Raw genomic sequence first — 17,681 nt, forward strand, 5'->3', positions numbered from 1 at the left:
TTTAAGGTAATTATTGATATGTATGTTCCTGTTACCATTTTCTTAATTGTTATGGGTTTGTTTTTGTAGGTCCTTTTCTTCTCTTGTACTTCCCACTTAGAGAAATTCCTTTAGCATTTGTTGTAGAGCTGCTTTGGTAGTTCTGAATTCTCTTAGCTTTTGCTTTTCTGTAATGTTTTTGATTTCTCCATTGAATCTGAAAGAGATCCTTGCTGGGTAGAGTAATCTTGGTTGTAGCTTTTTCCCTTTCTGTTTCTTCTTTAATTCTTCTAGGTGTTTGTTCTTTAATTCTTTTAGGTCTTTGTTAAACATGTCTTGCATCTTCTGGATCTGTGCCTCCATTTTGTTTCTGAGGTCCTGGATCATCTTCACTATCATTATTCTGAATTCTTTTACTGGGAGGTTGCCTATCTCCACTTCATTTAGTTGTTTTTCTGGCGTTTTATCTTGTTCCTTCATCTTGTACAGAGTCCTCTGCCTTTTCATTTGTCTGTCTTTCTGTGACTGTGGTTTTCCTTCCACAGGCTGATTACTATGTTTCTTGGGGTGTTTCTCCTTGGGTTTATCCTGCCTGGGACTCTGTGATTCCTGGACTTGGGTGGCTATTTCCTTTCCTACCTTAGGGAAGTTTTCGACTATTCAAAAATTTCTCTGGGTCCTTTCTCTCTCTCTTCTCCTCCTGGGACCCCTATAAGGCAAATGTTGTTGTGTTTAATGTTGTCCCAGAGGTCTCTTAGGCTATCTTCATTTATTTCCACTTTTTTTTTTTCTTTACTCTGCTCTGTGGCAGTGAATTCCACTATTCTGTCTTCCAGGTCACTTATGTGTTCTTCTATCTCAGTTATTCTGCTATTGATTCCTTCCTCATGGGGGACTCTGGGAGGGCTCATGGAGTAGTTCCCAGAGCTTCTGCTGCCAGTGTCCTTGTCCCCACAGTGAGCCACAGCCACGTCCTGCCTCTGCAGGAAACCCTCCAACACTAGCTGGTAGGTCTGGTTCAGTCTCCAGTGGGGTCACTGCTCCTTCCCCTTAGGTCCTGATGCACACACTACTTTGTGTGCCCCCCAAGAGTGGAGTCTCTGTTTCCTCCAATCCTGTCGAAGTGCTGCAATCAAGTCCCACTAGCCTTCAAAGTCTGATTCTCTGGGAATTCCTCCTCCTGTTGCCAGACCCCCAGGTTGGGAAGCCTGACGTGGAGCTCAGAACCTTCACTCCAGTGGGTGGACTTCTGTGTTATAACTGTTCTCCAGTTTGTGAGTCACCCACCCAGCAGTTATGGGATTTGATTTTATCGTGATTGCGCACCTCCTTCCATCTCACTGCAGCTTCTTCTTTGACTCTGGATGTGGGGTATCTTTTTTGGTGAGTTCCAGTGTCTTCCTGTCAATGACTGTTCAACAGTTAGCTGTGATTCCGGTGTTCTCACAAGAGGGAGTGAGCGCACGTTCTTCTACTCTGCCATCTTGAACCAATTTTCTAGGCCTTAATTTTATTGTTTATCTATTTATTTATTTTTTGGCTGCATTGGGTCTTCATTGCTGCGCGCAGGCTTTCTCTAGTTGTGGCGAATAGGGGCTACTCTTCATTGCGGTGCATGGGCTTCTCATTGTGGTGGCTTCTCTTTGTTGTGGAGCATAGGCTCTAGGTATGCGGGCCTCAGTAGTTTTGGCTCACAGGCTCTAGAGTGCAGGCTCAGTAGTTGTGGCACATGGGTTTAGTTGCTCTGTGGCGTGTGGGATCTTCCCAGACCAGGGCTCGAACCTGAGTCCCCTGCATTGGCAGGCGGATTTTTAACCACTGTGCCACCAGGGAAGTCCCTACATTGGCTGATATTTGAATAGTGAACCAGCCTTGCATTTGTGAGATCAGACAAATTGGCCATAGTGCCTTATTTATTTTATATATAGTTATATTTGATTTCCAGTAGTTTATTGAGGATTTTTGCACCTATTTTTCTAAGAGATGTTGCCAGGTAGTTTTCTTTTCTTATACTGGCTTTGTCTGCTTTTGATATCAGAGTAATTCTGGTCTCATAAAATGCATTGGGAAGCGTTCTCTTGTATATTTTGAAAGAAGTTGTATAGAATTGGTGTTATTTATCTTTTAAATGTATGGTAGAATTCACCAGTGGAAACATCTGGGGCTGCAGTTTTCTTTGTGGAAAGGTTTTAAACTACATATTCAGTCTTTGTGATAGCTATAAACTGTCCTGTTTATTTCTTCTTGCTTACTTTTGGTAGTTTGTGGCTTTGAGGGAACTGGTCCATTTTATCTAAGTTGTCAGATTTGTGTGCACAGAGTTATTTGTAGTATTTTCTTATCCTTTCTGTGGGGTGTGTAGTGGTATTCTCTCTTTCATTTCTGATGTTGGTAATTTGAGTCTTTTTCTGTCTTTGCTAGCTTAGCGAATGGTTTTTCAATTTTTAAAACTTTTTCAAGCTTCTTCCTGAGCAGTTCTCAAAGCCTTTGGAATGTGGTTTAGGGTCAGATCCACACATGTGCAGCTCAGAATTGAGCTCAGAGGTTGATAACACAACTTAATGGTTTCACTTTCTTAAGTCTCCTCCTCTTCATCATCTTCCCAACACTTTCTGGCTCTCTGGGGTCCCTTCCTTCTCCTCTGTCTAGAAAGCTGGAGCTTTAGTTTCTCTGCTCTGCCATGCACTTCCCACGATTGCATCTGTCTCTGGGGCCAAGCAGGGAGAGGAAAAAGAGAGACAAAAACATTGGGGATTTTGTCCGACTCTTGGGACCAGAGTTCCTCTGGTCAGAGAGAAGGGTTCCCCTCCCCGAGAATTTCAGATGCCTGCCTGGTCACTGCTGCTGCTGTGCGGTTTCTTGGAGGCTGAGGTGAGAAAGAATGGAGAAACTCAGCAAAGAAAAATCCAGGGATTTTCCTCCATGCTCTGGGCCCTGTTGGAGCCTCTTTCCCCACTCCTTAGACTAGAAATAGAGCCTTCTCTTGGAGGCTGTGTCTGTCCTGTCCACACGTGGTGCACGGTTCTTACTCCTTGTAAGCCCATTCCGGAAGATGCTGGAGGGGGAAGCCCCAGGAAACATGTTACCAGTTGCATGGTGCTTTGGGTTTGGTTTCCTGCTTTGCTACTGTTTACTTTTCAGAGTCCTCAGAGAGCTGCTCATGCGTTCTATCTGGGTTTTTAGTTTAATTCAGTGGGTAGGACAGAGTAGAGTGTGCTTACACCATCTTGAAGGGATCCAGACACGGTCCTTTGTGTGTTTGTTTGATATAAAATGAGAGCTTCTCCACCTCCCACATAACTGGAGGGAGGGTAGAGGCCCAGGGAACTAACTTCCGTTAAGCATCTGCTCTGTGCCGGACACTGTGCCTTAGTGCACAGCAGCATTATTCTATGACTCTATGAGGAAAGTATGGCATTGTTAGCTCCATTGTGCAGTTGGGGGAAGTTAGGCTCAGATTAATTAGTTCAAGGTCATATGATTAAGTGGTAAGCTGCGGTTATGTATCATGGCCTGTCTTAGAAAGATCCAGAAGGTTCTGTGGAAAGCAGAAGAGAAGGCTTAAGTCTGATGTCCTGCTTCCCTCTCTCTGCAGGACGGATGAAGGTGATGCTGTGATCATGCACCCCGGGATCCTGTGCATCATGGTGAGGCTGCTGCCTCAGTTGTACCATGAAGATCACCCTCAGGTACTTGTTGTGAACACATGAGTTTGTCTTTTTCACATGACTGACCTTTTAAGCTCCTCTGGCCAGAGACTCCCTTTCTTTTTGCCTTTGCCTCCAGTCCCCTGTATGAACAGAGCCTCCTTCATGAAGTGCCTCCTACAGGGGAGTATCAGTGGATCTGAGACCCTTGATTGAGTTCTACCCACCTTTCCATGGCCACTCAAAACAGATTGTTCCTGTTGGTGATGTGACCTTCTAAAAACAATAGCCAAACAAAAACCGAATGAAATGATTTACCTTCATGAGGCAAGTCCCATATAAGTGCTGCATATAGTGCTGGGCATTGGTGGGACCAGAAGTCCTCTGCTCCCCATTAATTTATCCCCTGCTTGGATATTGGCTGTGACCCTGGCTTGGCGCTCTATGTGGGACATGCAGGGCTAACAGGATGAGAACTGAGCGCTGTCCAAGGAGCCCACATCTGTAGTGGGGACTGGGAGGTGGTGGTGGGGCAGAGGGACTAAGTAAATAAGCTCACAAATGAATATACAATTACAAATTGTCACAAGTGATATTAAGGGAAAAAAAATGGGTGCTGACAGAGAATAATGGGAATGGAAGTGGGGGGGGAGACCTAATTAAATCTAATTTAGATGAAGGTGTGGATGTCAGGGAAGCCATCTCTTAGATGGTGACATTTAAGCAGAGCCCTGAAAGATGAGTAGCAATTAAGCAGGTGGGAAGGAGCCTGCTGCAGGTGTCTGGGGTTGGAGCAAAGCGGGAGAGCTGGAAATGTGCCCGATGGGGCAGGCGGAGGAAGGCTGCCGCCCTGACAAGCTGTGGGGTTTTATCCCAAGGGCAACGCGAAGTCTCTCTCAAGTGAATGGAGGGGGACATGATCAGGTTTTTGTATTAAAAATCTCTCTTGTTGCATGGAGGGTGGCCTGGGAATGGGGCTGTGTGGAAGAGAATGCGGACAGCAGTTAGGAAGCCATGTCCACAGTCTGGTAACACATGGTGGTAGCTTGATTATGGTGGCATCTGTGGGAAAGTGTGTAGAGCAAGGAGTCAAGAGACCTATTGGGAGATAGAATCAAGGCCCTGAGATGAACGGGGTGCAGGAAGTGGGAAGAGTGGGGAGTCACGGTGGCTCTTAGCTCCTGTCCTGGCAGCACTGACGGCCCCACTGCAGCGAGGCGAACTTGTACCGGCGAAAGCAACAGAACGAGGCAGATTCTCAGGAAGTGCTCTCAATTTAGAGAATATGTTCTCTAGAGGTTCTGAGAAAGAAACTCGAAGTTGAGGAAGCCATGGAAAATACGCTCTTGAATTAGCAGCAGACGAAAGGAAATGACTTGAATTGAGCAGCTACCATGTACCAGACACGGTGCCACACCCTTTCACTGATTATTTACCCTCATAGATGTTTGGTGGGGAGTATCATTGTTTCCATTTTAGCCAGTGGGGAAACCGAGTCTCAGGCAACGTACATGCCTTTTAAGGATTCTGAGTTGGTGGACCTGGTATTAAATGTGGTCCTACCTGGTGGCAGTTCTTATGGTCTTTCCCCTGCAGAGCAGTGGCTTCTATAGGAGAATGGGGGCTCACGGGGGTGCGGGTCCAGCTTTGTTTTGTCCTGGAGTTAAAAAGGAGGCGATATGTTTTAAGAAGAAATGGTGACTACAGTTGACCCTTGAACAACATGGGGGTTAAGGGTGCTGACCCTCACACAGTGTACTACTATCTCTGCCTCAAAAACAAAGGAGTTGATAAATGACTCACCCAAGGACAGGTAGGTGAAAAAGTTTGGATAGAATCAGGACTCAAATGCTGGTTTTGATTCCACATATTGTGATCTCTAATTGAACATAAACTTTTCCCTACACTCAGTTAAACTTAAAGATCTGTAAAATGAAAATACAGGTCTTATACTTATTTTTAAAAATCCATGCATAAGTAGACCTGTGCAGTTTAAACCTGTGTTGTTCAAGGGTCAACTATACGGGTGTTATTAATCATTGAAAATAATGGCTTAGTAAAAATATTGCAAATCCTCCAAAATCTGTGAGAAGTGGAGTGGAGGAGCAAAAGCTTTGATGTGTAGGGAGGGGACTGTTTTTACTTAGGAAGTTCTGTAGAACTAGGTACAGGAGTTAAAAAAGGACTAACTCAATTCCATGTCTACATGTCTCTTTGTAACTGGAATCCATTCTCTGGTTCCTGATCCTCTGCTGGAAAGTGATAATAAAGTGATTATCAAACCAATGAGTAGGGATGCATCTAATAGTGAAATGGAATGCACTTTATATCTTTCAACGTTTATGGAACAGCAGTAGCCTGGGCTAAAACGGGTTTGATTGCTCCTTTAGTTATCTGTCGCTGTATTACAAAGTGATGCCAAGTTAGCAGTAATGGTCTCGTTCTTTCTCATGGTTCTGTGGGTCAGGAGTTTAGATAGGCACCACAGGGACAGCTTCTGTCTGCTCCACATGGTATCAGCTGGGCACCAAGATGTGTTCTCCACTCACAGAGCTGGCACCTCACAAGCTGGCTCAAATGGTGAGAGGCTCCTAGGCTGGCCCAACTGGGTCAAATGTCTGGGGCCTTCGTAGGGCCTGGCTTCTCCTCCATGTAGCCCTCACCATCTGGCTTCTACCTGTATACCTCCACCTAGATTCTCTAGCAGGCCACATAGCAGCTCAGGGCTCCCAAAAGCACAAAAACAGAAGATGCCGAGCCTTCTGGAGGCTTTTGCCCGGAACAAGCCAGCATTACTTCCATGGCATTCTGTTGGTCAAAGTAAGTCACAGGTTCAGCTTAGACTCAACGAGACAGGACCTATGTCTCCTTTACTGATGTGAGGGGTGGCTTGCGTGTACAGGAGAGGGGGAATTGTTGGGGGCCATCTTTAAAGACCAGCCACCACACTTGCCTTAGGCATCTAACTGACGGATAAAATTATTTGACCCCTAAATCAAATGTCTTCGAGTCATTTGGTTATCTAAAGCCTGGGACCTTACTTTCTTTACCTTAGTATTCACGACAGATTCTGCCTGGAGCGTATTGGAAACTAACACACATTGAGCATTACTTCTATTCCAGGAACATTAATCAGTGTTCATAACAGCTCATTAAAATGAGAATCTCCCCATTTTGCAGGTGCTTGAAGCTCAGGAGAGTTGTGTAACTTCCTAAAACCATGGAGGTGTTGAGGGGAGATCTAAAACTCACTCCCAGGCTCAAGGTCAAGACGTGTTTGATGAATAGATCTCTAATCTCTGCAGCTCTTGCAGAATGCAAGGTCATGCATCTTGGCATTGCACGCTTTTCCAGGGGCTATCACCTTATTGTGAGGAAGCCTGGCTTCCTTAGCTGTATTTCATACCCTGCAATGCACTTGGAATGAGAACAGCCAAGCCAGTGGTTTGGGTGGTCTTAGCAGTCAAACAGTTGCTGATAAACATGTTGTGCAAAACTCCACCATGAGGATGACTGACAAAGTGATGCAGAGCAGACAGTGGCCTGTCCTTCCGCTTCTTAGTGCGTGAAGACTCTGTGGATGAGCCCTAGTTTCAGATAAATGCCATGAGTTGTCACATCAGTGTGTGGGGAGGAACTTCCCCTCATCCTGTGATGGTAATTGGACAAATTAAATATGCAAATGAGGCTTCCACTTGGTAGGATACTTTTTCTCTGTTCAGGTCACAATAAGTAGTAATTTAGGAAAAGTCTAACTCTCACGCACTCTCTCTCAAATGTGCAAATGAAATGTAGTGGTACATTTTCTCAGAAATTTTCTGCAGATGCCAAATCAGCAGCTATTAAAAGTTGGGTAATACAGTAATTAACTTCTGAAAGGGGGGGCAGTGGGAAACCTCATAACAACAAACAGAATAGTAAATCAAATGAGAAATGAGACACACACAAGAAAATGCTGAAATGAAACTGAAGGACTGCAGGTTTTGGGGCAGAGAAAGCAGCTGGAAGTTTCAGTAGATGGCAGTGTTACTAAAAAGATGGACTGTGAGTTCCCACTCATCTCCCTTTAGGAGGGCCTGGTGATTCCCAGCATCCCTATACTCTTACCATTTTACATCCCTCAGATGCTCTTCCTACCTTATGGATGAGAAACTGATAGCTTTCCAAGGTACAGATATCATTTGAGAAGCAACAGCTTAACTACTTACATGGGTTGTCTGGTTTATTTCTAATTGTGGCCACATTAAATTTGTTCTGTTCATGACCAAGAGGGGTTTTTTTCCCTCTGCAAAATGCTAGCAGTGCGAGCTGCTCTTGGAAACAAATAATCCAGCTGATTTTTTTTCCCTCTTGTATAATCACCAGTATTAAAATTGGACTATAGGAATTTTATTGTGAATGTCGCTGTACTAAGCACAAGGCAAAAGTGGAGTGCAGCTCAGTTCTATTGGAGCTAGAAAGTAACTAATTGAGAAGAAAGGCCTTTTCTCTTTCTTTCTGGCATGCTCAGCAGCCATGAGGGGCTTGCTGTAGGGACATGGCTGTGGGCTAGAACTCTGACCAGTAGTGGAGGGCTCTCTCGTCCCAGCACCACTGCACTTCCGTTCATGTCTTAGCAGAGGGTTATTTGCTCTGTGCATGCTAATAGGAACTCAGAGGGTGGGAAGTCAGATCCAGTTTCACAGAGGTGGAACTCAGCCTGTGTTGGGGCCACCAATGTGATGTATTTACTTTTATGAATAATTACGCAGCACCTACTAGGTGCCACTGGGGATTCAGAGACCAATGTCACAGTAACACACAGTCTGAGTTTGAGGGTGGGTACTCAGACGAGTGGAGAAGATAGATATTCTAACTGTAACAAAGGTTTGCACACAGGGCCTTGGGGCAGAGGGGAGAGAAAGCCACACAGAGATGGGGTCACTGGAGCTAGACTTTAAAGAAGAGACCTGTCTATGCCAGATCAGGTAGAGGAGGGTGGGACAAGACAGTCAGACAACAGAGAGAGGCACACGTGTAGATGCCCATGGGGGGACTTCAAATAGTTCAGTTGGGCTAGGATAGACCATGCGGGTAGAAAGGCAATAAATGGGGCAGGAGAAGTAGGTTGAATCCACATCATGCGGGGCCTTGAGTACCACACACAGGCGGTTGGATTTTATTGGATTACCATCCTTTGTCATTGTTGTCATCATCATCACTGCTGTGTTTAATGAGCACCTACTATATGAGGCTCTGAATATGACAGATTTTGGTCAAATCTCTCTGCCACTTAACAGTCACAGAACCATGGGAAATTATCTAACCTCCACGACCCTTAATTTTCTTTGCTGTAGTATGGGGAGAATAATATCGTCTTCCTCATGGCATTATTGTGAGGATCAACTGAAGCAATGCAGGAGCACTTAACATGGCAAGCAGAACATACAAGGCACCATGGGAAACACTTGCTGACTGGTGTAGCTACTGCTATTAGTTGCCAAAACTTTACAAGCATTTTATCATTTGATCTTCGTAATAACCCTGCAAGGTAGACATCAGTATTCCCACTTTACAGATGAGGACTTGAAACTTGTAGCACTTAAGTGACAGAGTTAACATCATAGCTAGGTGGTGGATGTGCCTGATGGGAGGCTCCAGGACCTCCTGCCACTGCACCAAGTTGCCTTCCCTGTAGGGAGGTGGTAGCCGTGGGTGGGAGGCAGTTGGAAAGCAAGGACATGATCAGACCTGGGCATTAGAGAGACTGTTGTCTATCGTCAATGTGCACCTCCCCTCACTGTTGGGTGTGTTCCAGATTCTACTGCAATGGAAGCCTCCCACACAGTACGATGGGACAGAAAGAAGATCAGGCTCGGGCTGCATCTGTCACACACATCTGTGTGTGATTTGCACCTCAATTTGGAAAGGGTACCATTTTCTGGACTTAGCCTGTATTTCAAACACATTGAACTAATCATGTGGGTTTCAAATAGCTAAAGTATCGACAGCATTAATAGCCCTGGATAGCATTGTGTAAGGGCAAGCTATTTGAAAAGAGCCATTTCCTTTAACAAGGAAATTGGCAAAGTAGGAGTCTTGCTTTATTAAATTACAACACATTAGAAATTTCAAATATGTTGAATTTCTATGTTTCTTCTGCTTTTTCATTCTGACCCCATTCTTCCCCAAACATTTCTATTGTCCCTGAGTGGAAAAGTCTCAGATCCTGGTCAAAATCCAAGCGACTTCTTAGGGTAGCCTCTTAAATAGAACAAATAGACATAATCTTGCATGGAGATGAAGAACATCAAAAGGAAGCTACAGTGGACATAGAATGATGGAGTGGAAGTTAAAGTTGATAGGGTGAGCTCTGGTCCAATTATCTGGCGACCTTTCTTCCCGTCCTTTACCATCATTATTTCTATGACTTAACATGGGCCACTTCCTTTCTCTGCACCTCAATTTCAGCTACTCAGATTTGGCCTAGATCACAGGGGTTGCAGACACAATGTCTTGGGGCCAGAGTCGTAAAGTAAGTGTGTAGGTGTAAACAGTAAGGAATGGTGAGACCTGTGGTCATAGGGAAGTGTACTTGCCCTACCTAGAGGTACTCACATCTAGCTAGGGGGAAACAAGACAGAAGCAAAGCCAAACTACCCCCACCAAATAAAACACTTCTGTAGACCATCAGCTTATGCCCCTTATGAGATACTGAGCTCCCTTCCTTATAATAAGTGCATGACTCAGTGTTAAAATCATGGGCTTTGAAGTAAGACCTGGGTTGGGGTGCCAGTTCTACCACTCACTGACTATGTCACCTTAGGAAACTGATGTAACCTCTTCAGTCTCAGTATTCTCATAATAATATTTTCCCATTGAGAAGAGTAGTGGGAAGTATAGTTCGAGTGTACTTAGGACTACCTGGCATGCAGTATGTGCTCTCATACCCCCTACCTTTCTCTTCTGGCTTTGGTACTCTATGTTCCTAGGACTCTGAGTCACAGTATATAAAATTTTAGAAATACATAATGGAAGGTAATACATTTTAGGTATATTTCCAGCTGGCATTATACAATTGATAAATTAATTGATAAATACAAATGATAATTAATCAGAAACCTTACTGATACAAGGTAAGAAAAGAAGACTGCAACTAAAAGGGATTAATATTCTGAAAACACTTGCATCCTTTAAGGAAAAGTACTTTCACAAATGCTGTTTCTGTTGACTCCCACCAAAAACATACCAGTGAGGTAGGTATTTTCATTATCCTCACTTTAAAGCTAAGGAAACTGAGGCCCAGAGAAAGTAAATAACTAGCCCAAGTTTCCCATTAGTTAGTGTCAAATCAACATGAGTACCTACTTCAAATATCTACTTCAGGGTAGATATTTGTGTGCCCTGTGCCCAGAAGATGAAGGAAGGGTAAGTGTCTATTTGGAAGCTCAGAAGCAACACACCAGGGCTGGAGTCACAGAATGGTTGGAAGTGGATCTCTTATCTCTACAAGCGACTGTGGACTCTGCAGTCTTGTTTGAGGAATCTTCTCCAGACAGTCGTGTGTGGAGATCTGCTAACAACAGCAACAACAACACATCTGTTTAAAAAGTATATCTTAAAAGAGTCGTGTCAGCAATTTACTTTGGCCAAAGCAATAGAGGTACTCAGGGTAAGTTAATCCCTCCTTCTCTGAGCTAACCGAGGATGCCCAAGCCGTAGCGGGGAAGGGTTCTGGCTGGAAGCTGATGTTGGGTCTCACGGAGCCCACTGCTCACCTGACCTAGCTGTCGTGGAGTGAGGGGGTGTGTGTCCAAGGTGATGGAAACTCTTCACAGATGTTTCAGGTTCCAGGCTGTGCAGGCATCCTCCTGGATGGATGTTTACAAGCTGGTTTCCCTAGTGATGTCCTCATGCTCCATCTCAGGGCCGACCACAGGCTCAGGAAAGATCATTTCCCCTGCTGACCTGGCACTGTTTTCATTATTCTTCAACACCCAGTTGGCACATCACCTTTTCTGACCACCTTCTCTGGTCCAGTGCACCTGCTATTTCCTGGAACACCTTGTGCCCTTGTGCTTGCACTTACTGGGCAGCTATTGTGTTTGAGGCACAGGGATATGTGCTAGGGAAACAAGGATGAGGAGCCATTGTCTCTGGCAGCAGTTCACAGTTCTTGTAAATAGATAGATAGCTTGTCATAGTGTGGTGTTTATAATGATTCAAGTGTGGACACAGTGCTAGTTAGGAAGATCAGAAAAGTTTTCTTAGATGAGAGAAAGTGTGAATTGTCTGTTTAATAAGTAGGACCTCAGCAAAGGGATGGAATTAGAAAGGACATTCTCAACTTTGGGCATCAGTCAAAAAGGTTATGGCATATTCAGCAAAGGGTGAGGATGTTACTGGGGTAGAGTACACGGTGGACCAAAGGGGAGGTTGGGAAGTAAAGCTGGAAAGAGACAAATATTTTATTAATATAAGATCCTAGGCTTCTGTAACCAGGAAGTATTGGCCATCATATGTATGTAATTTGTAAAAGAAGCAGAAGATTTAAAGCAGGCACCCACATGCATCTTGGTCTTCATTGCAAATACATACAAGTACATTCAGGAAGCCGTGCCTTTAGACATGGATTCTACTGATTCAATGGGATTTGGACCCTCTCACACCTAAACCAAGATCACAGACTCCCATGCCTATAAGGCCATGTGGGCACTGCAAACGAGTGTATTAGGCTGGTGGGGGCTGTGCACAATGGAAAGTTTATGCCCATATAAAGAGAGAGCTAATTCTAAGTAAGCAAAGATAAAAACCACAACGACTTGTCAAATAAAACACATCTGTGGGCTCTATTTACCTGTGACATCCCAGAAGAGCAGAGGTCACTTAAAATGTATCATCTCTCTTCCAAAATCATCAAATAAAGAACATTTCAACCAAGTTGGAATAAGTGACTAGTCCAAATTTGAGTAGCTCAGTGGAAGTCCCTAGTTCTTTCTAAGTGTCTTGGGGAAGCAGATGCCGGTCATCTGATGGTTTTTAGTTAGGACTACATGATTAATGTCCAGAAGACACACTCTGGAGTGATGTACTAATAGCCCACGCCTCCTTGGAGGGACCCACCCCACCAGCACCCAGCCCTCATTGGGCTCTGGGACCACCATATTAATTTGGACCAGGAGAGAAAGTGAGGGGTGGGAGAGAGATAAAGAAGATTAAACATCAACAGCTGGAAAAGGACAGACTTGAAGACTCAACTGCTAAGTGGAGAAGGCAGAAAACTCCTACAGGCAGCCCCGCACGTCTCTCTGTGATAATTTGCCTTGCGGGTCCAGCCTGCTGATTACCCTGAGCTCTTACCACTGAGTCCTAATTGAACCACTATCCCCTTCCTGCATTGGAAGTAATGTGCGTTAGGAAAATCAATCCATTTGTAGGGGGAGAAACCAGACTGGTTTCCTGCTACTGCTCATATTTTCACTAAAACCCCATTTTACTGGAACCAACATTGAAAAAAACAGCACCTTTTATTCAAAACAAGGCAATATTGGTATTGACAGAGCTGCAGTGATAATGAGGACGATCAATTTTCCCTCCTCCATTATGGGGTATTGAGCAATTTTGGAGTAAACTTGTGGCATCATTAGATAAGATCAACATTTCTATTTCTCCCTTTTGAAAATTTTTTCTTTTTTGCTTTCTTTTTTGCATATTTAGATTTTAAATATTCCTGCTCTGGTGAGGAAAAAAAAAAGCAAAAACAACAACAAAAAGGAAAGCCAAAAGTCCCCAAAGCAATAAGTGAAGTGCTGATAATAAAAATTGGAGATTGTAGACATTTCTTTTTAATTCTTATTAATAATACATTGTGTTGTTATTTTTGCATCTTATTTCATGCAGACTGTCTCCCCAACTCTCACCCCAAATTAAAAGACTGCAGTTACCAAATATTGCAATTTCTGGGAGAGGGAGAGTTCTGGGCAAGAGGATAGAAGCAGCTTTTCTGTTTTGAGAAGAGTGGAGAAGGAAGGCGGAGGTGCGGGCTCTTTGGATATAGGAAGGGACACTTAGAGCATTAGAAGAAAGATTTGGGGAAGGGAGTCAAGAGGTTGGGGAGATTTCTACATGGAAGAGCGTCTTAAAGTAAAAGACATGGAACTGTTTAGTGCAAATTAGATCTGGCACTTCTTTCTTCTGTTTCTGGTCCCTGTTGGGTTATACATGTGCCTCTAGCATCTCAGGCTGGCTGTGCAGATACCACAGTGACAGGGAAGGGGATTGTCTTCATCCATTCGGGCCACTATAACAAAATACCATAGACCAGGTGGCTTACAAATAACAGAAATTTATTTCTCACAGTTCTGGAGACTGACAAGTCCAAGACCATGGTGCTGGCAGATTCGGTGTTTGGTGAGGACTCGCTTCCACACTCATGGCACTCTTCTTGCTGTGTCCTCACATGATGCAAGGGAGGAGGGAACTCTCTGGGGTCTCTTTCCTAAGGCCACTAATCCCATTCATGATGGCTCTACCCTCAAGACTTAAGCATCTCTCAAAGGCCCCACCTCCAAATACCACCACACTGGGGGTTAGGTTTCAACGTATGAATTTGGTCGGGGGGAACACAAAGAGTCCATTGCAGGGACCATCTTCTTTGAGTGATGAGATCTCTCCTTGACATCAGTGATGTTGACAGAGTGACAAAATCCTACCTGGGGGCAGTCCCCCTGAAAACCATTCTAATGTAGTTTATATTTTAAACTAAAATTGAACAGTCTAAAGTTTTAAGTCGAAAATATTACCGAAGATATTGTAATGATGGGAATTTCACTGAATGCCATTAGTTTGAGGCAGGAGCTATAGGCGTCATGCTTTTGGAAGGCATGGGAGGATGGGAGGGTGAGGTGTGTGACCCCTTCCTTTTTAAAAAAATCTAGAAACTGATGACAAACACTGTAAATATGTTTCACCACACATTGTAATCCTTGAAACACATATGCTACAAAACTGTGTTCACAGCCTGAAGAAGAACGCCATCTTACAAATTTCTATCCCTTAGTGATACAGACATACTCTTGACCATCTCTGGGCAGGGTGGCCTTGAATAACTACATGCACAGGGAGGTAGGTGATGGTAGAGCGAGGTGATTCTGAGTGTTGGGTCTGGAGTCCCAGAGTAAGTGCCTTTATGGTGACTCCTGGCTTTACGTTGGTAGACTAAGCTAGACATAATCTACATCACCATAGATCCCTTTTCTTGAAACCAGAGACTAGGGCAAATGTGTGCAATATGAAAAGCAGGCTAGGGTCTCCGCTTGGGTTCCCCAAAGTGGAGCCCGAGGCAGGGCTACAGGTGCATGGGATTTGTGGAGGGAGGGACTCAGAAGAAGGGAGGTGAGGGAAGCGCAGTGGTGCAGGGGAAGGAGCTGAGTGAGGACATGCTGTCAGCTGAAGTCTAGCTTCAGCCTGAGCCTACAGGGCGGGGCTCTCAGAATGAATTGCACCACAGAGGCTGAAGGGCATGGCTTCATTGGCTGTAGTCTGGGGGCGATGTATATGTGTTTGTATTTATGTGTGCACACTTTAATGTATGTGTGTACGTGCATGTATGTGTACATGTACACACGTATGCATGCATGAACATACATATGGGGGTTACATAGCAGGGCAGCTACCACTTAGGGGAGGTTGACCTCCACAGGAGGGGCAGCTGTGATGGGTACACTAACCTGGAGAAGGAGGTGTGCGTGGAGCCCACATAGCCTCCACTGCAGGAAAACTCCATTAAGATCTAACTGGTATCCTGGTCATTTCAGAGAGTCTTATACAAAGTAAAAGAAAATGTGGACAGTCTTAAGAGTTTTTATGAAGAAAATTCCACACCCCCCCCCCCATTTATATATCCATGGAGGCTGGGAATTCCAGGGGTTTACCCTTTTATGAAGAAAGGAAGATTGTGAAAACAATGTACTGTATTTGGCTCAATACCGACTGAGCAGATTCTATGCACTCTATCCTATGGGCTTCAAGGACATAAAGATAGTGAAGTGAGTTGAAATCTAGTAGGAGGAAGATAGAGGCCAGCTGTCTGTGTGTCCGCATGTGCTTAGCACAGAGAGATGGACAAAGGATGAAGGGTGCAGGGAAGGCTTCCCCACTGGAGCTGTGACTTCAGGGGCTTGTATGAGCTGGTGTGGTTTGGCACTTGAAGACGGAGGGGGCTGCAGCTGCCGCAGCCAGCAGCCTGGGTGGGGCACCTCCTGCAGGCTGGCACCCACAGGAGGGCCCCACGTTCTAGGCTGGGGCGCAGCACTGTTGAGTGAGCGCCGCCCATGGGTGGGGTGAGCTGTGGGACCCGCTAGAGGGCGTAGCCGCTGCCCGGCTCCCACTTCTCCACGGACCCAGGATGGCAAAGCGGCGCGGCCAGAGCTTCCACCTTTTGGGAGAGGCCCCAAGTCTGGACTTTTACGTGGAATCTCCAGGCTTTTAAATGTTAGCAATTCAGAAACGATTTAAACATTGTGTGGGTCAAGCACCACATGTCTCAGGCTGATGCAGCCTCTTGCTTGCCAGTTTGCAGTCTGTTTTAAGCTGTCTACCCGTTCAGCAGCTCCTGTGAGGAGGCCACGCCTGAGAGGCCCAGGACAGACGGGGTGCAGTAAGAACAGGCTGTGAGGGCTAGTCTCCTCGCCCCACCACCAACTCAAGGCCTAGTGGGGAGCTTACCAAAGTGGCCCACGAAACATGCCGACCTCCAGGGCTCACTGCTTGCTTTGGTTACTCTTAGCTTTCCAAGGAGATCCAGTGCTCCGTGGCCAGCCACATCCAGTCCCTGGTGAAGTCGGAGAAGAACCGTCAGGTCATGTGCGAGGCGGGGATGCTCAGGACCCTCATGACCTACTGCCACCAGGCTCTGACCACCGGCAGCAGCCCCTTGCACTCGGGGCTCATCAGGATTTTTGAAAAGCTTGCTTCCCAAGCCATTGAACCAGACGTGTTAAGGTACCGTGTGCTGCACGTTAAATGCTGCCAAGCCCCTGGCAGCCATGTGAGTGCACAGTGGGCAGTAAGAGTGGCCCCTCCCCCTTCCCAGCGATGGACACTGCAAGTCCAGGGAGGAGCCTTGGGTCTGCAACAGTGGGAGCCCGCAGAGCCGACGTAGCCCCTCCCATGGAGCTGATGTTCTCGGGGAGAGGGATAATAAGCAAAGGCTCCTGCAGACAATACAGAATAGCGCTGGGTGGGATGCTCAGTTCAGAGTGGGAGCTCTGAGGAGCTGGGAGGACCAAAGTCGGCAGGTTGGGTATAAAGAGGGGGACTTCAAGGGAGTGGCAGTGGCTGAGGCCTGTGGCCTGTGCAGTTCACCAGACCAGGTGAAGATGCCCTGCTGAGAGGGGTGGAGGCTGTAGGGGCCTGACTGCCATGAGGCTAGAGCACAGGGAGCTTAGCTGGTGTGACGGGCTGCGACTGGGCTCCCTACAAGGACGGGGACAGAGGCAGCACCACTGTGTCCTGTGGGGCCTTCCCACTGCAGCCCCTCCATGAAGCCACATGTTTCCTGGAGAGCTACAGAAGGGAGAGAAGATGCACAAGGAGGGGCAGACGCAGAAGACAGAAAAGCAGAGGAAAGAAAGGCTCTAGGAGGGAGGTCAAGGGTCTCTTAAGTACTTGTGGCCGGGCCACCCTGCCCTAGACAGTGTAGGTGTAGGGAGGGTGGTGCCCAGGGCCACAGGCCAGCTGGACCCCTGCTGACACACAGGACCAAGTGCAGGGGGACGGAAGGCAACCCCTCCAGCCAGCAGGCATGGGACCCAGGGGCCAGGCCAGCCTCTTTCCGCCTCTAGCTGTGGGGCTGTCAGACCAGGCCACCGTGCTTAGTTCAGCTGATTAGTCAATTCCATTAGAAACTTAAAAACAAAGTATGACAAAGTTATTTTCCAACAAAACCCTTTTCCTCTCAAGGTCCTCACTGGTTAAGTCTAAAGCACTTAACTTCACCAGCTCTCTGGTCTGAGTGCCAAGTCAGGGATGCCCTGTTTCTGTATGGCCTGAGGAAAGGGTTTCCAGGCAGAGAGA

General features: G+C 45.9%; 1 protein-coding gene across 2 annotated transcripts in view; it reads left to right on the forward strand.

Annotated features, from left to right (window-relative positions):
* The window catches only part of WDFY4 (WDFY family member 4), a 261,838-nt gene that overhangs the window by 48,523 nt on the left and 195,634 nt on the right, over positions 1-17,681 (forward strand). For both annotated transcript variants that reach the window (XM_024121405.1, XM_024121406.2), the window contains exons 12-13: positions 3,575-3,668; positions 16,393-16,607. In XM_024121405.1, coding sequence (XP_023977173.1) covers positions 3,575-3,668; positions 16,393-16,607 — 309 coding nt within the window. The remainder of the gene's footprint in view (positions 1-3,574; positions 3,669-16,392; positions 16,608-17,681) is intronic.

The sequence above is a fragment of the Physeter macrocephalus genome, chromosome 20 (genome assembly GCF_002837175.3).
Source record: "Physeter macrocephalus isolate SW-GA chromosome 20, ASM283717v5, whole genome shotgun sequence".
In the NCBI taxonomy this organism is placed as follows: domain Eukaryota; kingdom Metazoa; phylum Chordata; class Mammalia; order Artiodactyla; family Physeteridae; genus Physeter; species Physeter macrocephalus.